Source organism: Pseudophryne corroboree, chromosome 6 (genome assembly GCF_028390025.1).
Source record: "Pseudophryne corroboree isolate aPseCor3 chromosome 6, aPseCor3.hap2, whole genome shotgun sequence".
NCBI classification, from domain to species: Eukaryota; Metazoa; Chordata; class Amphibia; order Anura; family Myobatrachidae; genus Pseudophryne; species Pseudophryne corroboree.
Window position 1 is genome coordinate 265,899,449 of NC_086449.1, and position 23,892 is coordinate 265,923,340.

Genomic DNA, 23,892 nt, shown 5'->3' on the forward strand with positions numbered 1-23,892 from the left:
CTCCCCCTAGTGCCTAAACCTAACCCTCCCCCAAGTACCTAACCCCAACGCTAGCCCTCACCCTAAACCCTAATTCTAACCCTAACTTCCTGCAGCTTTGTAGAAGTATGTTTTGTTTTTCTTTTAAAATTGGAAGTGTGAAGCATTTATAGTTACATGTCCCAATGTTTTCATAACCCCTCATATGGTCTATAGACCAGAGAAGCAAGGCTATTAAAACACTGTATGGATCATATAGACAGCCACCTAAATTCATGAGCACATTTACTGTACAATTCAAGTGTTGAGTATCTGCAAAGAACCACAATGCCACATTTTTTTTGTTGTAAAGAACATATTCCCTTTATTGAGAAACATCAGAGTTGCATTCTATCTATAGTGCTGACAGCAAGGAGGCCACAATACTGTAGGCTGTTGCCAGAATCACCATAAGGGTCATTGTAAGAAGCCCGGTAGAGTAGCTTGGAAAGGCCGTACCCAAACGACTGTCCAGTGAATGCATGCCAGCTTTTCTACTTAATTCAGAGATGGATTTGTGTCAGAATATTACAACAGCTATAGAGGTTTTAATTGCATGGCTGTTTCATACTTTAAGATTCTGATTTCCTCTTAAATCTTAATGTCTGCTTTAAGAATCATGTTATCGTTTCAGGTGGAAAGGAGAAAATGTAGCCACTACAGAGGTTGCCGATATTTTGTGTCTTCTAACTTTTATTGAAGAAGTGAATGTATACGGAGTACCTGTCCCAAGTAAGGAAGTTTCTGTGGTTTTAGTATTCGGTTAAGTACATGACATTGTTCTTTCACCTACTGTATTTGTTTAGTGAGTATTCACCTACCTCCCAGAATTTCAAAGACGCTCACAAATTTCAGAATGCCCTCATGGTCTTCCGAGAGAATAAGCCAGCCTCCCAGATCTGTTCACTTCCCCTGATGAGTGGGTGGTCCAGGGGCTCGATAATGCAATTCTTGGCACCATTCTCCCTGCACCATACAAGCCCTCACACTGAACCATTTCTGATTGTGTTTCTTTCCTGCTGGCCTGAAGTGTATGAACAAGATTACAGGTTATATTGACAGTCATATACTATATAGGTATAGATTGCATCTTATTACTACCAGGCAGTATTATTCATAAGGCTGACTAGGCTGAAGCCTAGAGGCTCTGCAGGGACTAAGGGCCCATCAGTTTTTTTGCTGAGGCACCGTTTCCTGCTCCCAAGGGCTCCAGTGGTTAAAGGAACTTTGCACCCTGTGCCGTGGCACACTCGTAGTCAGCTGAGAATTGTTTTGAGACAGTGGGGGGGGGGGGGGGGGGCAGACTAATAGCGCACTAGCGCTATTTCAAAAGAGAAAAGAAAAGGGAGAACGATTGCGCTGTGAGAAAAGAGGTCAGAAGACTTTATTTCAACTGGGTATTGGTGTCCGTGTGAATACTGAAAGTATAATATATGGCATAAGCTCTGCTTCCCAAATGTCAGCTGTTGTGGGGTGAAAGATTGACGTGCCGAAGGGGGGCCAAAATACCTGAAAGCCTGAGGGCCCAGCCCTGATTACTACTAATCTTTATCTTTATTTTTTGTCCTATGCTTTTGATCCTCATATGAAACTGGGGACATTAGCTCCTCACATTGCCCAGACAGGCAATAGAACTTAAACATCAAAAACAATCTGCTGTAGCACTATTGAACTTGTAATAACAGTGCCATAACAAGGGCTGAGCAACCAGTGCTGTCACTCAGCGTGTAAGGCAGAGGGGATTCATGGTCGCTACCCTAACAGCACCCATGTATAACGTTGGATCTAAAAACTGAAGAGACATAACTTACATTACACAAAAGCCCGAAAAGGTCATCGCTGTACTAAGTAACTGTACTGTCTGGTTACTGTCATGAAAACAAGGACGCTTCTAAATGTGCATTAATATTTAATGAAACATTCAGTTAGCATATCATTTAGCATAAATACTAAAATAGCATATACTGTATCAAACAATTTAAAAAGTAATATAAAAATATGAAATAAGAAAAAAAAAGTAAAAAGAAAAGAAAAAGATGTAAAGGCAATTGCTGTGTCTAGGACCGCAGATCATTACAGAAAAATGCAGCCATACAAACCTAAGGGGCCCTACACACTCAGCGATGCGCCGCCGAGGTGCCCGACGGCCGATACGGCCGACGAGCAACCCGGCGGCGGGGGGGCAGTGACGGGGGGAGTGAAGTTTCTTCACTCCCCCCGTCACCCGGCTGCATTGAAGTGCAGGCAAATATGGACGAGATCGTCCATATTGGCCTGCATGCACAGCCGACGGGAGATCAGCGATGAACGAGCGCGGGGCCGCGCATCGTTCATCGCTGGAGTCTCCACACTGAAAGATATGAACGAGTTCTCGTTCATTTATGAACGAGATCGTTCATATCTTTCAGAATATCGGCATGTGTGTAGGGCCTATAACACTGTGCCGTACAAAAGAAGTAGAGACACAATCATTTGCATTACATGGCGATTCCCTTTTAAATTTCTTCCATTAAATGATGATATTCATCCAATTCTGTTGAACCCGTTTTATAAACCGACTGCAGCATGAAAAGAAAGCAGTGTGTCCTATGCAGCTTATACCTGAGTCAGACAATAATGCCCTCTCAGTAATGTCTTGTATCCAGCCCTAAATACAGTGTGCTTCCATTACTAGCTGCTGTTAGTATAAATATGTGTCAGCATACCCTCCAGCTGGACCTTTTTGGCAGGTACAGGACCTTTTTTTTATGGTCTGTACCGATTTTTGTCTCTCCAAACCTCCATTGAAAGTATAGGAAAGGGGGTGTGGCCACGCCACTTTACCCGTGGTCACGCACCCTTTTAGAATTTGTACCGATTTTTATGTGTAAATTGCTGGAGGGTATGTGTCAGTGGTTTCTATACCAATAAGTTGTGCTGTGTCCTGAATGTTATGGTGCCTTAGTTATAATACACAATAAGAATAGTGCTGCAGAATGATCTGGTGTCTTGTGTATTCTGTGACCTCTGCTTGCTTTTGTCTCTAGCTATTCATAATGTTTATACCCACTAGAGGTCAGATATTTCCCATGCCCCCTAGTCATTATTTAATGTCAATTCATGTTGCATTGTTCGTAACAGAACATATTAAATGTTTTGGTGAATATATTCATAACAAATCAAATGTTTGTGCTTATGGTAAAAAATTAAGGGGAACCACTTTACACATATAAAACACATAGTGGTATATTTACTAAAGAGCAGGGTTTTTAGAAAAGGAGATGTTGCACATAGCAGCCAATCAGATTCTACTTATCATCTATCTAGCAACTTCTACAACAGGCATTCCGAACCGCGGACCTCAAGGCACACCAACAGTGCAGGTTTTAGTGATATCCAGGCTTCAGCGCAGATGGTTAAATCAAAATAACTGAGGTACTAATTAAGTCACCTGTGTTCAAGCCTGGATGTCACTAAAACCAGGACTGTTAGTGTGCCTTGAGGACTGAGATTGGGAATGCCTGTTCTAGAACACAATAGTTAGAATCTGATTGGTTGCCATTGGTAACATCTCCACTTCTAAAAACCTGCACTTTAGTAAATATACCTCATAAAGCAATATCAGGAGTGAGTCCCTTACGCCAGTCTTATGTTGGGCTGCTAAGGTTGGCTCTTTATATATATATATATATATATATTTATATATATACACACACACAACACTTTGTTACAGTGTGTTGGACAATTGCCCCTGCCTAAAAGTTGCCAGCCCTGCCTTCCCTGAGTAGTACTGTGAGTTGCCATTGTAGACACGACTGATGAATATTCAGTTTGTGAACGTAATGTGTGCAAATTTGTGCTGGGAGTTCTTATGTCATCATGTATATATGCTTAAATATAATCAGTATAGCTGTAATCTGATTTGCTACTTGCTTTCTTTAATAGATCAAGAAGGCAGAATAGGAATGGCCACACTGAAACTTAGGGAGTATGAGACCTTTGATGGTAGAAAGTTGTATGCACATGTCCGAGACTTCCTACCAAACTATGCAAGGCCGCGCTTTATCAGGATTCAGGTATGGTAGCTTTTCCTTAAACTTAATTATATCCATTTTAAATACAACTATTTATGACATAATTATTGTATGAATATGCTGTCTACATGCTCTACCGTAAATAGATAATATACATAAAAGGGTCTGTTTTTTAATTTAGCACAGATTTCACAACAATAGAGGTTTAAATAGAGATGTGTGGTTCAGATATACTCGGGTTTACTTGGATCTCAAAAACGGCATCTTTTTGGCTATCCAGCATGTTTTGGATAGCCAATAAGAAGAACCAAATAAATCCAAACTTACAGTAGTTTAGCGTTAAAAACGTAGTAAATCTGAACACATCTCTAGTTTTAACTTAGTGAAATTTTATGTGTGTGTGTGTGTGTGTGTGTGTGTGTGTGTGTGTGTGTGTGTGTGTGTGTATATATATATTTCTGCTGAGCAAATTTGTTTTTGTGTCTTTGATTAGGAAGTGTTGGAGACCACAGGAACCTTTAAGCAGCGTAAAGTGGAGCTTGTAAAACAAGGGTTTGACCCTTCAACCATCATTGACCCCCTCTATTTCCTGGATGAGAGAGAAAAGAAATATGTTCCCATGACTCAGACCATTTATGAAGATATAAAGAATAAAAGAATAAAACTGTGAGGCTCCGGAACACCTGTAAACTTTGGTTACTCTGCGTCCATCTTATCCAGGGTGTTGACATTTCAGCTAGTTAATATTGCATTAAAAGAGATTGTTACTATAAGTGTATGTTTGTCCTTTCTTAAGAGGGTAACGTAGTAACAACATCAATCCCATCAGGACACCATTACTGGCCCCACTGGGACCAATTTGTCGGCTCTGACCCCCTGAACTGGTTACAAAAATAAACAACATGAGCGGCATATGTTGTAATACAGCTGCAATACTCAGCACTGCTCATTTAGAGCAATCTTTGTAATACATTACAAAAGATGATACTGCTTGCCCTTTAAAAAAGAAGACTCATGGTAGGCTTGAGTTATACTGTATACCCCTATAGGTAAGACACCATTGAGACCCTTAATAATGATTTGGTTGATCATTAAATGCAATACTAGGCGTTGTCCCAGCTGCACTCTAATGGATCCTATTGTTCGGCCTGAGCAGTGGACACCAGGATCTGTTTCCAGTTTGGCCACATTGGACAGTCCCAGCTTTTTGGTACACAGGCCAAGTGACATTGCCAGGTCCTTTTGGGGCCCATGAAGACTATATTTACACACATAATGTATACAGTATATATTTCATTATGTGTACTAAACATTTTCAGGTCATGTTTATTTCACTTCTTATATTATAAATGTAATTTAACACTGAAGCATTACTGGTGGGTGACCAACAACAACTCTACCACTCAGGTGGTGAATTGTCAGCTAATCCAGTTTTATGTCTCTGATAAGAAAATATATGCTACTTTACAGAAATATACTGTACTCTGTGGGTTTAAAAAGAAAAATGCATGATTACAGATTATTATGAGCGCTACATTGGGTGGATGGGTTGCCAGGAACCGTATTCTGAGAACCATTATTATTATAATTATAAAATGTTAATATTATTCTGTACAAGTAACAAATATTATTTTCTATTGTATTTATTAATAATACAAATAAAATAATTGAAGATGATGGCTCCGGGAAGTCAAGGGACACCTATTTAATAGGTAAAGTAACATACTGTAATGTACTGAAATATCTGTTCAAACTGTTGTAGTTTTTCTGAGGATTACATTCTAGAGCTGACTGTCACTTGTAGCACAACACGCGGAGCACTAGTGGAAATAGTCTTGCAAAGTCTTTAGCCAACTTCCCAGGGTGCCGCTGTTTGTTTGTTTTTTTGTTATGGCAGGTGGGCTGATTATGCCTGCCCACCAATAGGCTGAGACCTGGGTAAGCCATATATAGTAAACACAGCACAACCAGCACTCTCTGCTGCACCAGCAACTGCTGAGGTCACACATCATCACAAGTGCCAGTATTATCTAAGTTCTCGCACTGGACAGATTAAGCAAACATCAGGTGTGACAGTTACAAGCCGATTGGTTGCTGCGGGCAATTTCTCAATTTGATCTTTCAAAAAGGTTTGATACATCTCTCTCTTTACACGGTGAGTAGCCAAGAGCTGTAAAGTTCTCTGCCTGCCGGGAGCTGGGACAGGGTCAGTAAGACAGTAAGCCGGGTTACACACTAATAGATATATTGCCTGTTCTATTGAACGGGCGATATATCTGTAGTGCATCAGCGTGTCAGCATGATATGTCTGTGAACGACATTGTTCACAGCCATATCGGGTCGGCCCTACAGTACAGCCAATGCCAATATATCTTGCAGAAATATTAGCATGTCTGGCTGTGTGTGCACTGGCTGCAGGGCGTGACATCACAACTGGGCAGGCAAATTCAAATGGCCACTCAGGGGTGGCGAGCTGAAATGCATGAAAAGTGACTCATTGGACACCCAAACGGGACTATTCACGATCGCGCCCATGTCTTTAGTCGGGTTTAGCTGCTTTACGCGGCTAAACCCGTCTCTTATGGGCGTGATCAGCGTGAAAACGGGGGTCATTAGAATATCGCCCCGCGATCTCCCGTCACTTTAGACGGGAGATCGGGGGCAATAGAAGATTTGAATCCCGCCCTAAAACTGGTAGATTGGTAAGTGTATATACATACCAAATAGTCCGCTATGTCAGTGGATCCGCCTGTTGGCAGATCATCCAGCCTAACTCACCTGCATTTGACAGATCAAGTACCTTGAAATATATATGTCATGACATATTAACATCATTTTACTATTATTGGATTCATTCTAATTTCACAGTTCTTTATCTCATTCAATCAATATGGTACATTTCCATTTATTATGCTATCCACATCAAAGCAATCGTTTTCCATTTACTGTGCCAATCAGGTCCACCTCCTGGTTTTGGACCCCAGCAACCAATTGCTTTTTTAAAAGTGCTGCATATCAGTCCTGGGCTGATCCAATCTCTTCCCTCCTCCCACTCCCCTGCTGCATGTGTCCAGATTACCAGAACAGGGAGCATCACCGTGGCACTTTATAAATAGGCTCACCCAACAGAAGATATTGCTGGTGGTATCCCCTTTAGTATACAGGGTGAATCAAAACCAAATCTCTTTGTAATACCCCGCTATGCAAGCTATTACGCCTGAGACTGTGGAGTGAGCTACAGTGCATGTGATTACACAGCCTCGCAGCTGCACAAGAGGTAAAGAGCATGTCACATGACCAGTGTCAGGTGGTGGCAGTTGGAAGTGAGTGACAGTTGGTAAGGACTGACAGCTGGTGTAACCATTTTAGAGAAAATGGGAGCTGCACTGCGTGAGGTCCATGTGAGTGACAGTGGCTGTGGATAGAGACATCCCAGAGGTGGATTAGGAAGTGCGACTCCCTTGTTGGGTAGAGCTGGAAGTGGACCATATCGATCCCTGTGTGATAGATCCAGCCCTGTGAGGTAGTGTGCCCCATGCCCAGTTGATTGCAGTCTGCCTGGGGAGGAAGGACTCATTGCAGCATCTGTGTGAATAAAGGAGCTGAATCGTCTGCATGCTCTTCATCCGGTCTGTTACACGCTATACACAGTGCTACATCCCAGAGAGGCACTTCTAATATTAATGCCCAAATTTATAAAGCCTTGGCGAGTGATAAATTGCACGCTGATAAAGTACCAACCAATCAGCTCCTAACTGTCATTTTTAAACACAGCCTGTAACATGGCAGTTAGGAGCTGGTTGGTTGGTACTTTATCACCATGCAATTTATCACTCTCCAAGGCTTGGTAAATCTGGGCCATATCTAAAGGAGTGTACACACGGTGAGATATATCCTTGCGATTTTGATTATATAGTCAAAATCGCAAGGAAAGTTAGTGCAAATCGCAAGGTGTTAGCCTCCTTGCGATACCGATTCGATCCCAATGCACACTCCCGCGGGGTCGGTATCGCAAGGTTAGATAGACTGGGCAAGCAAATCAGTTTTGACTATCTAGTACTAAAGTATAGTCAAAATTGGCACTTAGTCAAAATCGCACGTAGACAGTATTGCAAGTACACATAGTCAATATTGCATAGTCAAAATCGAAGATAGCCAAAATCTCACCGTGTGTATGCACCTTTACTGCTGACAGTACTGTCGTTTTCAGAGAGGACCCTGCTAACTGGCACTGGTATACAGAGACATTGATGCTGGATCATTGTACTTTTTCAGGGATAATCTCAGTCCTCTACTAAAGGGGATACCAGCTGTCAGGATCCTGCCAGTCAGAATACCGACGCCGGAATGCAGGCAACCGGCACTCCGAATAGGTTCACCGTGACTGCTGGAGAGGTAAGCTGTGGGGAGGAGGATTAGGTTTATGTTGCGCAGGAGGGGGGGATAGGTTTAGGCACCACTGCCAAGGGTTAGGCTGCGTGGAGGAAGGGTTGGGGGGCCAGGGGTGGTATACTTACCTTCCCCTGTCGAGATTCTTGAAAATCAAACCCAACCCCAGCATATCCAGTGACAGCTGCACATCTGCATAACACTGCAGCCAGCACCTTTGTAATATGTAAAGGTCTATACACACGGAGCGATATAGCTGAGCAATTTTGACTATATAGTCAAAATCGCTCAGAAAGTTAGTGCATATCGCTCTGTGTGTACACAGATAGCGATGTGCGTCCCCGCCATGTCACTATCGCTGCTAAAAATAGACTGTGCAGGCAACTCAATTTTGGCTAGGTCACTGGAAAAGAAAAAGCATCCCATTGCTTAAATGAGTTAACCAAAATCGCCCATAGCCAAAATCGCTTACACACTTAGTCAAAATCGCTGGAAAAGTTAGTCAAAATCTCCTACTGGCAGTTCTAGGGAAAACGCTCGGTCAAAATCTCTCATACTTAAAATCTCTCCGTGTATATGCACTTTAAATGCCTATACACACTGGGTGATTTTGAGCTGAAAGCAGTTCACTTTTGGTGTGTTGAGCTGCTTTCAGCTCAAAGCCGCCCAGTGTGTATGCCCAAACGATGAGCGGTGAGTGCTGATGCGCGCTCCCGCTTACCCGCCAGCGGCCGCCGTTCGTCTACTGGTATTACCAGTAGATGAACGGTGGGGTGAGCGGCTTTCCATAGCGTCTTTCTATGGAAAGCCGCTCACCCCCCCCTGACATCGCTGGGCAGAAGGGAAAATCGCTCAGTGTGTATGCACCTTTAGTCAGCTCAGCTATACAGACTTTCAAGTAGTTTGAGCAATGAGACCCATGTGTAATGTACCAGCTCTTTTAACTGATATCCAAGGCTGTTCCTCCTTACTTCACTACAAATTAGAACTGATTATGACTCGGGTCCCCCAACTGGTTAATAAAGATATATGGGCCATATATCCTTGCTGTAAATGTTAATATTGGGCAAGTGATGGATGTAAACTTACAGTTTAGTTATAGAATGTTGTAGATTTTAACTAGTTACTAAATTGGTATCTGGTAGTAACAAGTCGTGACTCGTGAGTGTTATATTGATTTATTTAAGTGACATAGAAATTTTTTTAGTGTGAAGTATTATTACTATTCACATAAATTAAAGCTGGATTGCAGAGAGTTCCAGATTAATAAAACAAACATATTATTTTTATTTATTGAGTAAGTTACTGAGTTGTTTTTGTAGAACCGCCTGCCTCTCGCTTTGGGCTTGCAAAGTCTGGATAAGCCCCAGTACAACCAGAACAGTGAACAGACCACACCAGTCAATCCTCTAATATCCTTAGGGAGTTACAAACTATAACTAGGCTCCCCCAACAGAGAATATCTCTGGCGTTAACCCCTTTAGTATACAGGGTGATGCAAAAGCAAATCTCTTTGCCAGATAAAACACATTTTCTCCAGCAAAGGTGATCTCTACCTTTTTGTAAATCAGCCCATGTCCTATAACAATTTTTTCAACTCGTCATCAAGTACTGCATCACCAACATGCCATGTTTTGTGGATTCCTATGATCTTGCACCAGGTGAGTTAATCTATTTTGCTGTGACTATGCACCATCTTCACTTGGATGTCAATCTAAATGAGCTTATTTTAATGATTGAAAATTAATCCTTCTTATAAATATGGTAAATACTTAATGTCTACAGATATTGGGGTCTATGTACTAAGCCCTGGAGAGAGAAAAAGTACCAGTCAACCGGATCTTAACTAATTTTACAAACATAGCCTGTAACGTGGCAGTTAGGAGCTGATTGGCTGGTACTTTATCTCTGTCCACATTATCTCTCTCCAAACGTATGGCTCTATGCACTAAGCCTTGGAGAGAAATAAAGTGGACAGAGATAAAGTACCAGCCAACCAGCTCCTAACTGCCATGTTACAGGCTATGGGGGTAATTCCAAGTTGATCGCAGCAGGAAATTTTTTAGCAGTTGGGCAAAACCATGTGCACTGCAAGGGGGGACAGATATAACATTTGCAGAGAGAGTTAGATTTGGGTGGGTTATTTTGTTTCTGTGCAGGGTAAATACTGACTGCTTTATTTTTACACTGCAATTTAGATTGCAGATTGAACACACCCCACCCAAATCTATCTCTCTCTGCACATGTTATATCTGCCTCCCCTGCAGTGCACATGGTTTTGCCCAATTGCTAAAAAAATTCCTGCTGCGATCAACTTGGAATTACCCCCTATGTTTGAAAAATTACAGTTAGGAGCCGTTTGGCTGGTAGTTTATCTCCATCCACTTAGGGGTCTGTTTACTAAGCCTTGGATGGAGATGAAGTAGACAGAAAGTACCAGCCAATCGGCTCCTAACTGCCATGTCACAGGGGGATCCAGTCTGAAGATCGACAGTGTCTAGGTCGACAATGTTTAGGTCGACCACTAAAGGTCGACAGTCACTAGGTCGACATGGATGGAAGGTCGACAGGGTTTCTAGGTCGACATGTGCTAGGTCGACAGGTCTAAAGGTCGACATGAGTTTTTCACATTTTTTTTATTTTTTGGATTTTTTTCATACTTAACGATCCATGTGGACTACGATTGGAACGGTAAAGTGTGCCAAGCGGTAGCGGAGCGAAGGCACCATGCCCGAAGCATGGCGAGCCATGCGAGGGGACGCGGTGCACTAATTTGGGATCCCGGTCACTTTACGAAGAAAACGACACAAAAAAAAACCTCATGTCGACCTTTAGACCTGTCGACCTAGCACATGTCGACCTAGAAACCCTGTCGACCTTCCATCCATGTCGACCTAGTGACTGTCGACCTATAGTGGTCGACCTAAACATTGTCGACCTAGACACTGTCGATAAAACGAACCACACCCGTCACAGGCTGGGTTTGAAAAATGACAGGAGTTGATTGACTGGTACTTTATCTCCATCCAAGGCTTAGTAAATAGACCCCAGAATCTCTTGCCAAGGCTTAGTATATTGGGCCTAATTCAGACTTGATCGTAGCCATGCAAAATTTTCACAGCTACGATCAGTTACTCGGATATGCGGGGGGACGCCCAGCACAGGACTAGTCTGCCCCACATGTCTGGCTCTGCCCCACCGCACAAATACAAAAGCATCGCACAGCAGCGATGCTTTTGTACTTGTCGAGTAGCTCCCTGCTAGCGCAGTTCCTGCGCGCTGGCAGGGAGCTACTCGCCGCTCAGCCACCGCGGCCCACCCCCTGCACGGTCCGGGTATGCCTGCATTGCCCGGACCGCGCCCCAAACGCCGCCGGCCCGCCCCCTCCCTTCCAGCAACCGCCTCTGCCTGTCAATCAGGCGATCGCAGGGATGAGATGGCCGTTGACTGTCTGGCATGCACTGGCGCACTGCGGCGCATACGCAGTTCAGTCCTGATCGGATGCTGTTCAAAAATGCAGGTCTGAATTAGGCCCATAGACCCCTTAGTACGTAGACCCCAATATTTTGTAGGATCTAGGATCTACTTAGAAGCTTGTTAGATGACATGACAAGACAACCAGTCATATGATTTTATTTAAAACAAAAAAGCTTCTATGAACAACATGGAGTCAAAAAGCAGTTAAAAATATCAACTCATACATTGTCTTGAGATAGAACTTGTGAGTGGTGGACCCAGGTGCAAAAATATGCTTTGGGCCCCCCTCTTCAGCGCCGTTCCACAGCAGAAGGTGACGGAGAGCAGCAGCGGGTGATCAGGAGTGGGTGGAAAGGAGAAACAGAGGGTGACTGGTAGAGCATGATAGGGAGAGGCAGGGGCTGATGCCTGGGAGAGGCAGAGTTAACAGGAGAGAAGATGAGAGGAAAGAGTGTAATAGGGAGATGGTGATGCTATGGAGAGAAAGTGGATGTCAGGCAGAGGATAGGGCTTGATTGATGGGGACAGGCACTGTGTGACACCAGGGGGTGGCAGTGGGAGACAAGGAGTGGGTGACAGGAGGAGACAGTTGGTGATGCCAGGGAGAGGTGACAGGCAGTGGATGAGTGACTGGGAGAAGCAGCGTGACGACAGGCAGAGGTAGTGTGACCCCAGGGAGAGGTGACAGGGAGAGGCGGCGTGATTCCAGGGAGAGGTGACAGGGTGACACCAGGGAGAGGTGACAGGGTGACGCCAGTGAGAAGTTACAGGGAGAAGAAGCGTGATGCCAGGGAGAGGTGACAGGGAGAGGCAGCGTGATGCCAGGGTGAGGTGACAGGGAGAGGTAGTGTGACCCCAGGGAGAGGTGACAGGGAGAGGCGGCGTGATTCCAGGGAGAGGTGACAGGGTGACACCAGGGAGAGGTGACAGGGTGACGCCAGTGAGAAGTTACAGGGAGAAGAAGTGTGATGCCAGGGAGAGGTGACAGGGAGAGGCAGCGTGATGCCAGGGTGAGGTGACAGGGAGGGGTAGTGTGACCCCAGGGAGAGGTGACAGGGTGACGCCAGTGAGAAGTGACAGGGAGAAGCGTGATGCCAAGGAGAGGCAGGGTAATGCCAGGGAAACATGACAGGGAGAGGCAGGGTGACGCCAGGGACAGGTGACAGACAGGCAGTGTGAGGCCAGGAAGTGGTGACCAAGAGAGGCAGGGCGACGCCAGGAAGAGGCAGCGTGTGAAAGAAGAGGAAAAGATGAAAGGAAAGATGTGAGATAGGGAGATAGTGATGCTAGAGAGAGAAAGTGGATGAAAGGCAGAGGATGAGGCTTGAGTGACAGGGACAGGCAGTGTGTGATGGTAGGGAGTGGCAGTAGGAGACAAGGAGTGGGTGACAGGGAGAGGCAGTGGGTGATGCCAGGGAGCAGTGACAGGCAGTGGATGAGAGGGTGACATGGCAAGGCAGTGTGATGCCAGGGAGAGGTGATAGGGAGAGATAGCGTGATGCCAGCGAGAGGTAGTGTGACCCCAGCGAGAGATGAAAAGGGAGAGCAGGGTGACGCCAGCGAGACGTGACAAGGAGAAGAAGCGTGACGCCAGGGAGGTGTGAGGCGAGGAAGAGGCAGGGTGACGCCAGGAACAGGTGACAGAGAGGCAGGGTGAGGCAGGGCGACACCAGGAAGAGGTTACATGGAGAGGTAGGGTGACGCCAGGGAGAGGCAGTGGGTTGAAGAAGAGAGAAGGTGAAAGGATAAAAGGAAAGCTAGTGTGATAAGGGAGATGGTGATGCTAGAGATAGACAGTGGATGACAGGCAGAGGATGAAGCTTGAGTAACGGGGACAGGCAGTGTGTAATGGCAGGGAGTGACAGTGGGAAACCAGGAGTGGGTGACAGGGAGAGGCAGTGGGTGACGCCAGGTAGAAGTGACAGACAGCGGATGAGAGGGTGATGGAGAAGCAGCGTGATACCACTGAGCGGTGACAGGGAGAGGCAACGTGATGCCAAGAAGAGGTGACAGGGAGAGCAGGGTGACCCCAGTGAGAAGTGACAGGGAGAGGAAGTGTGATGCCAGGGAGAGGCAGGGAAAGATGGCAGGGAGACGCAGGGTGACGCCAGGGAAAGGAGGCAGGGTGACGCCAGGGAGAAGTGACAGGGAGAGGCAGGGTGATACAAATATTAGATATTTGGGGGTTGGGGGCTGCGCTAATACCACTTTGTTTATAAAGTAGCTGCTGGGAGAAAAAGGGGGTTTATCCACTCCCCCTATCTATGGATAATGTAAAAAGAAAAAGGGGATCCCCCGCGCTCACTCTACACAAAGTTCAGGCACACATAACTTTGTTAAAAGATTTTTTTATTTTACTGTTAATGGTTAATAAAGTTTTTCAGAAATTAAAAAAAAAAAATGTTTTTTTTTTTAAATTAAGTTCATATATAAAAAAATTGTTTTGAAACTGTAAATTCATATATATATAAAAAATTCATAAACATAAAAAATTATTTCTATATGAGAAAAACTTAATATATATATATATATATATATATATATATATATATGTACAGAAAAAACCTAATACCGGTATACAACAGACATATAAGACAATACAAGATAGTGGAAAAAAGGAGTAAAGGAATAAATGATAATTTAGACAGACACGCTTCAGCGTTTTACTCTGTCTGTATTCCTATTTATGTTTGTATCTCAGAATGCACCATTTGTATGTCTCTATTATGTTCGTGTATCAATCTGTGTATATACACAAGTCTTTATCAGAGGTGCTCAGCTCGTCCTTATGCAGAAGGGGACGTCCCTCTAGTGAAGGGAAAGTAGACTGATGTGAAAAAGTTCTCCGTGGGTTAGGGGGTATATTGTGAAGAATCTTCTTTCCCCACTAACCTTATGGATGTCTTCCCGTGCTGGAGACTTATGTCTCAATTCGTCCAGAGGATGTTGGTGTCTGCCGGCAGACAGATCAGCTGTTCACAACGGCGGTCCGGCTTGCAGGCTTTTCCAATCCGTTGCTCCACAATCTTCCCAAAAAATAATTCATATAACCGCTCCACAAAAAAAGATCCCATCTATCTTCCTCGTCCACGGCTGCAACAAGTAAGTTATTTGCTCAAAATGTTCATCTAAAACAGCTGGCTCCAACAAAACTACTCAACTAGATTTCATGTGCGCCATTTATTCACCTGTGAATAAATGGCGCACATGAAATCTAGTTGAGTAGTTTTTGTGGAGCGGTTATATGAATTATTTTTTGGGAAGATTGTGGAGCAACGGATTGGAAAAGCCTGCAAGCCGGACCGCCGTTGTGAACAGCTGATCTGTCTGCCGGCAGACACCAACATCCTCTGGACGAATTGAGACATAAGTCTCCAGCACGGGAAGACATCCATAAGGTTAGTGGGGAAAGAAGATTCTTCACAATATACCCCCTAACCCACGGAGAACTTTTTCACATCAGTCTACTTTCCCTTCACTAGAGGGACGTCCCCTTCTGCATAAGGACGAGCTGAGCACCTCTGATAAAGACTTGTGTATATACACAGATTGATACACGAACATAATAGAGACATACAATGGTGCATTCTGAGATACAAACATAAATAGGAATACAGACAGAGTAAAACGCTGAAGCGTGTCTGTCTAAATTATCATTTATTCCTTTACTCCTTTTTTCCACTATCTTGTATTGTCTTATATGTCTGTTGTATACCGGTATTAGGTTTTTTCTGTACATATATATATATATATATATATATATTAAGTTTTTCTCATATAGAAATAATTTTTTATGTGTATGAATTTTTTATATATATATATGAATTTACAGTTTCAAAACAATTTTTTTATATATGAACTTAATTTTTTTTTTAAACATTTTTTTCATTATTTTTTTTATTTTTTTTATTTATTTTTTCTGAAAAACTTTATTAACCATTAACAGTAAAATAAAAAAATCTTTTAACAAAGTTATGTGTGCCGGAACTTTGTGTAGAGTGAGCGCGGGGGATCCCCTTTTTCTTTTTACATGATACAAATATTACAATTTACAGTGCTTATCTGCCCCTAGAACTGCACTGCGTCAAAGACGGCTCCATCTTGGGTATTAACACCGGGGATGGCACGAGAACCCTGGCACCAGCGGCAAGCAGGACAGCCTCAACCAAAGAGGATGGAAGCTGGGTCACAGGTCAGAGCAATCGGGAGAGGAGAGGGAGGAGCTAGAATTGTGGCTCCTCCTCTTCTGACAGAAGCTCAGCCTAAACTGCTTATGGCCTGCTGTGCGTTATTACAGTGTGACTCATTATGGAGCTGGCGGCTTTGGGCCCCTTCTCTGCGTCAGGCCCTGGTACAATGCACAAGCTGCATCAGCGTAACTTCCGCCACTGTTCTGGAATACCATGGCAACCACAGTCACATTGCATATTCTGTATTTTGTCTGCAACGGGAAGGCCAAGTCAGGGCTTAAAGTACATATTGTATGAGCTGGCAAAAGAGAGTAATTCATGCTCAGGGAGGGGGGCACCTGGATTGGCTGACAAAGCTGTAAGAGTCCTCTGACCACTGCATGCCAGTATTGCTCAGCTACCCCAGCAAACTTTTATTGGTAATTTAGATGTATTTCTAATTCTGCAATAAGAGGTCAAAGAAAATCTTTCTTCTTGGTCAATACCGATAAATAGGCCCCTGTGTCTAAGTAGCACACTAGCTATGTCTGTGTCTGGCATTTTCATGTGCTTTTTATGCATTTCATGTATAACTTGTTATACCACCTGTCTAGTGCTGCTCAATTTTGTGTCTTTTGTATTGGTTAAATACGGCATAAATAGGTTACTATCTAAAATATTAAACATATTTCTCTAACGTCCTAGAGGATGCTGGGCGTCCACATTAGTACCATGGGGTATAGATGGGTCCACCAGGAGCCATTGGCACTTTAAGAGTTTAAGAGTGTGGGCTGGCTCCTCCCTCTATGCCCCTCCTACCAGACTCAGTTTAGAAAATGTGCCCAGAGGAGCCGGTCACAGCTAGGTGAGCTCTCCTGAGCTTTCCTAATTTTAAAGTTTAGTTTAGAGTTTTTTATTTTACAGGGAGGCTGCTGGCAACAGCCTCCCTGCAGCGTGGGACTAAGGGGGGGAGCAGTGTCCGCCCTGCGGGGTCTGAGCCACTGACTCCGCTGACTGGACACTGAGCTCCAGAGGGGCTGATCGTCTCCACCGCAGGGGAACCGCTCACCCCAGCAGCATGCCGCCGACCCCTTACAGAGCTGAAGCAGTGGTGAGTTAGTCACGACCCCCCTAGCAAGCGGGGGGCCGGTGTGAAGATGGCGGCAACAGGGGATGGAGCGCAGTATTAACCGCACTCCCGGACGGTACCAGAGGCACACTGTGCGGCGCTGTGAGGGGCGCCCTAGGCCAGTGCTTACCCCTCACACTGGTCAGCAAGCCTGTCGGGCCCCAGGGATCCCAGCCAGCACAACTCCTCAGGCCAGTTTTCAAATCCAGAAGAGCGGGAAGACAGCACCATGAAGGGGGCGGAGCTTCGCCTCAGAGGGGACCCTGCAGCGTTCCAGCGCCATTTTCCTGCATGCTGATAGCTGAAGGAAGATCCTGGTCCCTCCACAGCAGCTCCAGATTACTGTATCACGGTACCAGGGGGTTGTAGAAGGGAGGGGAGGCTGATTGTTTGACTGTATGTCCTATTAAGGAGCACAAGTCAGCGCTGATAGGGGGTTTTCTCTTTGTGTAAAGCGCTGGTGTGGGTTGGCTCCAATCTCTGTCTCTCTATTGCCATTCTTGGGGGGGACTCTGTCTTACCCCATCCTGTGTGTGTGGTGTGTTTGGTGGTCACCAGCAGCAATGTCCAGGGATACAGTGTCATATGCTGCAGAGGATTTGTCCTCACAGGATGATCCCATTCCATGCAATCAGGTTAGCACTGGTTTAGCACAGATTCCAGCAAGGGATCCAGAGTGGTTTTCCTCTATCAAGACTTGGATTTCTCAGATTTCTGACAGGGTTGCCAGTAATGAGTCTGCAACCCAGGTATTGCAGTTCCCTATGGCTGTGTGGCCCTTTTCGGGTACCTCGGGTCACCCACGATATACCCCCACAAACGTGCGCTTGTGCAGGTAACACAAGACGACACGGATACCGATTCTGACACTACAGATGGTGATGGGGATGTATTGCGGGGGTCCGCATCTCTCGCAAGGGGGGTACAGTTGTTGATAGAGGCTATCAGGGATGTGTTAAATGTTAATGATACCACACCTGAACAGGTTGAGGAGACTTTCTTCACTGAAAACAAGAAAGCCTTGCTAACCTTCCCTGTGTCAAAAGAGCTGAATGCTATATTCGAAAAGGCCTGGGTGAATCCTGAAAAGAAGTTTCAGATTCCTAAGAGGATTCTGGTAGCTTTTCCTTTCCCTGAGGAGGATAGGAAAAATTGGGAAAACCCGACAATTGTTGACGCATCTGTATCCAGACTCTCAAAGAAGGTGGTTTTACCGGTACCGGAATCTACCACCTTAAAGGAGCTGGTAGACAGGAAAATTGATAATACTCTGAAATCAGTGTACGCTGCTTCAGGGGCCATATTGCGTCCCACTATTGCTAGTGCATGGATTGCAAAAGCAATAGTGACGTGGTCGGCTGCCTTGATGGAGGGTTTGGATACGATGGATAGGGATGACGTTGCATTGTATTTACGCAACATTCATGATTCTGCAGGTTTCATGGTAGATTCCATGAAGGATCTGGGTTCCATGGCTGCGGGAATTTCTTCCATGTCGGTTTCAGCTCGTCGGGGTCTGTGGCTCCGCCAGTGGTCAGCCGACGTGGAATCCAGAAGAAGTGTGGAGTCGCTACCCTATACAGGCTAGGCTCTCTTTGGGGAAGCCCTTGAGGCGTGGATTTCTAACGCTACAGCGGGTAAGTCTCCGTATCTTCCCTCAGTAGCACCTGCTCTGAAGAGATCCTTCTCCTCAACTAAGCAGCAGTCCTTTCGGCCCAACAAGACCAGAAAGGCCAAATCATCCAATACCTTCTTCAGGGGTGGTAAGGTTAAGTCCAAGAAACCTGCCGCTGCAGGTTCCCAAGAACAAAAGCCTGCTTCAGGTACCCCTAAGTCCTCCGCATGACGGTGGATGGGAGGGGCCGGAGGTGGGGCCTGTGGGAGCGAGACTCAGACAGTTCAGTCAGGTCTGGGTCTCGTCCGGCCTGGATCCCTAGGTGGTAGATACTGTCTCTCAGGGATACAGGCTGGAATTTCAAAGTCTCCCTCCTCATCGTTTTTTCAAGTGAGGCTTACCAACTCTGTTGCAGGACAGCACAGTACTACAGGACGCTGTCCAAAAGCTGGTGGAGGCAGAAGTCATTGTACCGGTGCCACCGCACATGCTGACAAAGGGTTACTATTCGAACCTTTTCGTGGTACCGAAACCGGATGGTTCGGTCAGGCCCATACTGAACCTACAGTTATTGAACCCCTTTCTAAAGGAGTTCAAATTCAAGATGGAGTCTCTCAGGGTGGTGATTTCAGGTCTGGAAGAGGGGGAATTCCTGGTATCCCTGGATATCAAGGATGCGTACCTTCACATTCCGATGTGGCTGCCGCATCAGGCTTATCTCCGCTTCGCATTGCTGGACTGTCATTTTCAGTTCCAGGCTCTGCCGTTCGGCCTCTCCACAGCACCGAGGGTGTTTATTAAGGTGATGGCGGAGATGATGATGCTACTCCGAAAACAGGGTGTGAACATCATTCCTTATTTGGATGATCTCCTGATAAAGGCATCGTCCAGGGAAAAGCTGCTGCAATCCATTGTTCTCACAACACGGCTGCTTCAGAGTCACGGGTGCATTCTGAATTTTCCAAAGTCACATTTGGAACCAACCCAGAGATTGTCATTTCTGGGAATGATCCTGGATACGGAAGTACAGCGGGTGTTCCTTCCGCGGGACAAGGCGTTGGTGATCCAATCCATGGTCCGGGATGTCTTGAAGCCACCTCGGGTGTCGGTTCATCAATGCATTCGCCTATTGGGAAAGATGGTGGCCTCCTACAAGGCTCTCCAGTACGGAAGGTTTCATGCTTGGACCTTCCAACTGGACCTCCAGGACAAGTGGTCGGGATCTCATCTCCACATGCATCAGAGGATTCGTCTGTCACCAAGGGCGAGGATTTCACTCCTCTGGTGGCTTCAATAGTCTCACCTACTGAAAGGCCGCAGGTTCGGTATTCAGGACTGGGTCCTGCTAACGACGGATGTGAGTCTCCGGGGCTGGGGAGCAGTCACTCAAGGGGTGACCTTCCAAGGAAGATGGTCAAGCTTGGAAGCCGGCCTGCACATCAACATTCTGGAACTAAGAGCCGTCTACATCGGTCTTCTTCAGGCGGCCCCTCTTCTCAGAAACAACAAGTACAGTCGGACAAAGTAACAATAGTGGCTTACATAAACCGACATGGTGGAATGAAGAGCATAGCGGCTATTTCAGAGGTCACAAGAATACTCCTCTGGACGGAAAAGCACGCGTTGGCGCTGTCGACCATCTTCATTCCGGGAGTAGACAACTGGGAAGCAGACTTCCTCAGCAGACATGATCTCCATCTGGGAGAGTGGGGTCTCCATCCGGAGGTGTTCAAGGAGGTAACAGATCTTTGGGGTCTACCCCAAATAAACATGTTGGCCTCTTGTCTCAACAAGAAGCTTCGGCGTTATTGTTCCAGGTCGAGGGACCCTCAGGCAGTGGCGGTGGACGCCCTGGTGTCTCCGTGGGTGTTCCAGTCAGTGTACGTGTTTCCACCACTCCCACTCATCCCAAGAATCCTAAAGCTCATAAGGAGAACAAGGGTTCAAGCGATCCTCATTGCCCCAGACTGGCCAAGAAGGGCTTGGTACACGGACCTTCTGGATCTCCTGCAAGAAGAGCCGAGGCCTCTTCCTCTTCAGGAGGACCTGCTGCAGCAGGGGCCGTTCGCCTATCAAGACTTACCGCGGCTATGTTTGACGGCATGGAAGTTGAGCGCCTGATTCTTGCTCGGAAGAATATTCCTACCCTCATACAGGCTAGGAAAGGGGTAAGGTCTAAACATTACCACCGTATTTGGAAGAAATATGTCTCTTGGTGTGAGTCCAAGAAGTTTCCTGCAGTGGAATTTCAACTGGGACGTTTCCTCCTCTTGGAGCTGAGATTGGGATCTGTGAAGGTCCAGATTTCAGCCCTGTCCATTTTCTTTCAGAAGCAGTTGGCTGCCCTCCCTGAGGTTCAGACCTCTTTGAAGGGAGTTCTGCATATCCAACCTTCCTTTATACCGCCTACGGCACCATGGGGCCTTAACGTGGTTTTGCAGTTTCTCCAGTCGGATTGGTTTGAGCCTCTACAGGAGGTGAAGCTCAAATTTCTTACATGGAAGGCGGTCACTTTATTGGCCTTAGCTTCTGCTAGGCGTGTCTCTGAGCTGGGGGCTAAGTCATGCAAAAGCCCTTATTTGATCTTCCATGAGGATAGAGCTGAGCTCCGGACTCGTCAGCAGTTCCTTCCAAAGGTTGTGTCGGCATTTCATATCAGCCAATCTATTGTGCCAGCGGCTACTGACCCCTCAATTTCTTCAAAGTTCTTGGATGTCGTGAGGGCTCTGAAGATTTATGTGAAGAGAACGTCTCATCACAGGAAGTCGGACTCCCTGTTTGTCCTGTACGATCCCAAGAAAATTGGGTGTCCTGCTACTAAGCAGTCTATTTCTCGCTGGATTAGGTTCACTATCCAGCACGCCTATTCTACGGCAGGACTGCCGTGTCCTAAGTCTGTTAAGGCCCACTCTACTCGTAAGATGGGGTCTTCCTGGGCGGCTGCCCGGGGTGTCTCGGCAGTACAACTTTGCCGAGCGGCAACTTGGTCGGGGTCGAACACGTTGGCAAAGTTCTACAAGTTTGATACTTTGGCCTCTGATGATCTAAATTTTGGTCAATCAGTTCTGCAGGAGCCTCCGCGCTCTCCCTCCCGTTCTGGGAGCTTTGGTACATCCCCATGGTATTAATGTGGACCCCAGCATCCACTAGGACGTTAGAGAAAATAGGATTTTGGTACCTACCGGTAAATCCTTTTCTCGTAGTCCATAGAGGATGCTGGGCGCCCACCTAGCGCTTCGTTTTCCTGCTGTTGTTATTTGTTTCAGTACCACTTCGTTTAGTTGTGTACTGCATTGTTACTTGGTAAGTAATCTTTCAGCCGTTGCTGAATAGTTCAAGCTAGTTGTCTTGACTTGCCTTGTATGTGTGAGCTGGTATGTATCTCACCACTATCTGTGTTAAGTCCTTCTCTCAAAGTATGTTGTCTCCTCGGGCACAGTTTCTAGACTGAGTCTGGTAGGAGGGGCATAGCGGGAGGAGCCAGCCCACACTCTTAAACTCTTAAAGTGCCAATGGCTCCTGGTGGACCCGTCTATACCCCATTGTGCTAATGTGGACCCCAGCATCCTCTATGGACTACGAGAAAAGGATTTACTGGTAGGTACCAAAATTCTATTTTTTATTGCAACTGTGGAATGGCAACCTTGACTGACAGGTAAAGTGTTTTTAATCTGCTTTTCATGCATTTATTTACATGAATGCATATGGCGTAAACAAGCTCTTTTATACGTGGCTGGTTAATTTGGTCATTTTTGTTGTCACTGTGATTGTTCTACTTAATGAAAGTCTGTAATCAGCATATGTGTGGGTCAACAGATGGCCTCACGCCCTGGTTACTGAGCAACATGTATGTTTTTTTACATGTATGGCACAGATCTGGTTATTTAGTAATAATGCCAAACAATCAGGTATGCGTATGTTCACGTGCAGACAACTTTGGCTTCTCCAGCAGGTTGTGGGTTTTATATTTATACTTATATATGGCTGTAAAAGGTGATGTCTAAGTAACATTCATGCTAGTACACTGCCCTTACTGTTCACTTTTATTATCTAACAACCACTATTTATCCTCCAATGTATTTTCCAGGTCCCACTGGAATTAATTTATTCAAGTCTTCTTCACAATGCAACAGGGACAGAGTCTTACCGAAACAAACATACATGTGTAAAATGCACAATTATAAACACCAAATTAAAGTCAAGTCTAAATTTAGCCAACTGAATAGCATCATTAGGGAAAACATCTCCTTGGGAGGGTGGAGATGAAAGCTGTTATTTTTAGGAATACAAATAGGTTAACTTCTTAAACACTGGTACATGCAACATTTATACTGTATATGTTAAATCCTCAAACCCTTTTATACACAAATATTTATGTATGTTAGAGATGAGCGGGTTCGGTTTCTCTGAATCCGAACCCGCCCGAACTTCATGTTTTTTTTCACGGGTCCGAGCGACTCGGATCTTCCCGCCTTGCTCGGTTAACCCGAGCGCGCCCGAACGTCATCATGACGCTGTCGGATTCTCGCGAGGCTCGGATTCTATCGCGAGACTCGGATTCTATATAAGGAGCCGCGCGTCGCCGCCATTTTCACACGTGCATTGAGATTGATAGGGAGAGGACGTGGCTGGCGTCCTCTCCATTTAGATTATAAGAGAGAGAGATTTACTGGAGCTTAGGACTAGGAGGAGTACTGTAGAAGTGTAGAGAGTGCAGAGAGTTTACTAGTGAGTGACCACCAGACAGTGCAGTTTATTTAATATATCCGTTCTCTGCCTGAAAAAAGCGATACACACAGTGACTCAGTCACATACCATATCTGTGTGCACTGCTCAGGCTCAGCCCAGTGTGCTGCATCATCTATATATATTATATATCTGTCTGACTGCTCAGCTCACACAGCTTATAATTGTGGGGGAGACTGGTGGGGGAGACTGGGGAGCACTGCAGTGCCAGTTATAGGTTATAGCAGGAGCCAGGAGTACATAATATTATATAGTGAGTGACCACCAGACAGTGCAGTTTATTTAATATATCCGTTCTCTGCCTGAAAAAAGCGATACACACAGTGACTCAGTCAC

At 45.5% G+C, this 23,892-nt stretch overlaps 1 protein-coding gene and 1 long non-coding RNA gene across 3 annotated transcripts in view; both read left to right on the forward strand.

Moving 5' to 3' along the window:
* Positions 1-4,804, forward strand: part of SLC27A2 (solute carrier family 27 member 2) — a 96,431-nt gene extending 91,627 nt beyond the window's left edge. The window contains exons 8-10 of the mRNA XM_063925986.1: positions 653-750; positions 3,943-4,073; positions 4,525-4,804. Of these exons, the coding sequence (XP_063782056.1) occupies positions 653-750; positions 3,943-4,073; positions 4,525-4,701 (406 nt within the window). The 3' untranslated portion in view covers positions 4,702-4,804. The remainder of the gene's footprint in view (positions 1-652; positions 751-3,942; positions 4,074-4,524) is intronic.
* Positions 4,805-7,374: 2,570 nt separating this feature from the next.
* Positions 7,375-23,892, forward strand: part of LOC134931999 (uncharacterized) — a 58,883-nt gene continuing 42,365 nt past the window's right edge. For both annotated transcript variants that reach the window (XR_010179216.1, XR_010179215.1), the window contains exons 1-2: positions 7,375-7,554; positions 8,307-8,426. This is a non-coding gene — a long non-coding RNA (uncharacterized LOC134931999). The remainder of the gene's footprint in view (positions 7,555-8,306; positions 8,427-23,892) is intronic.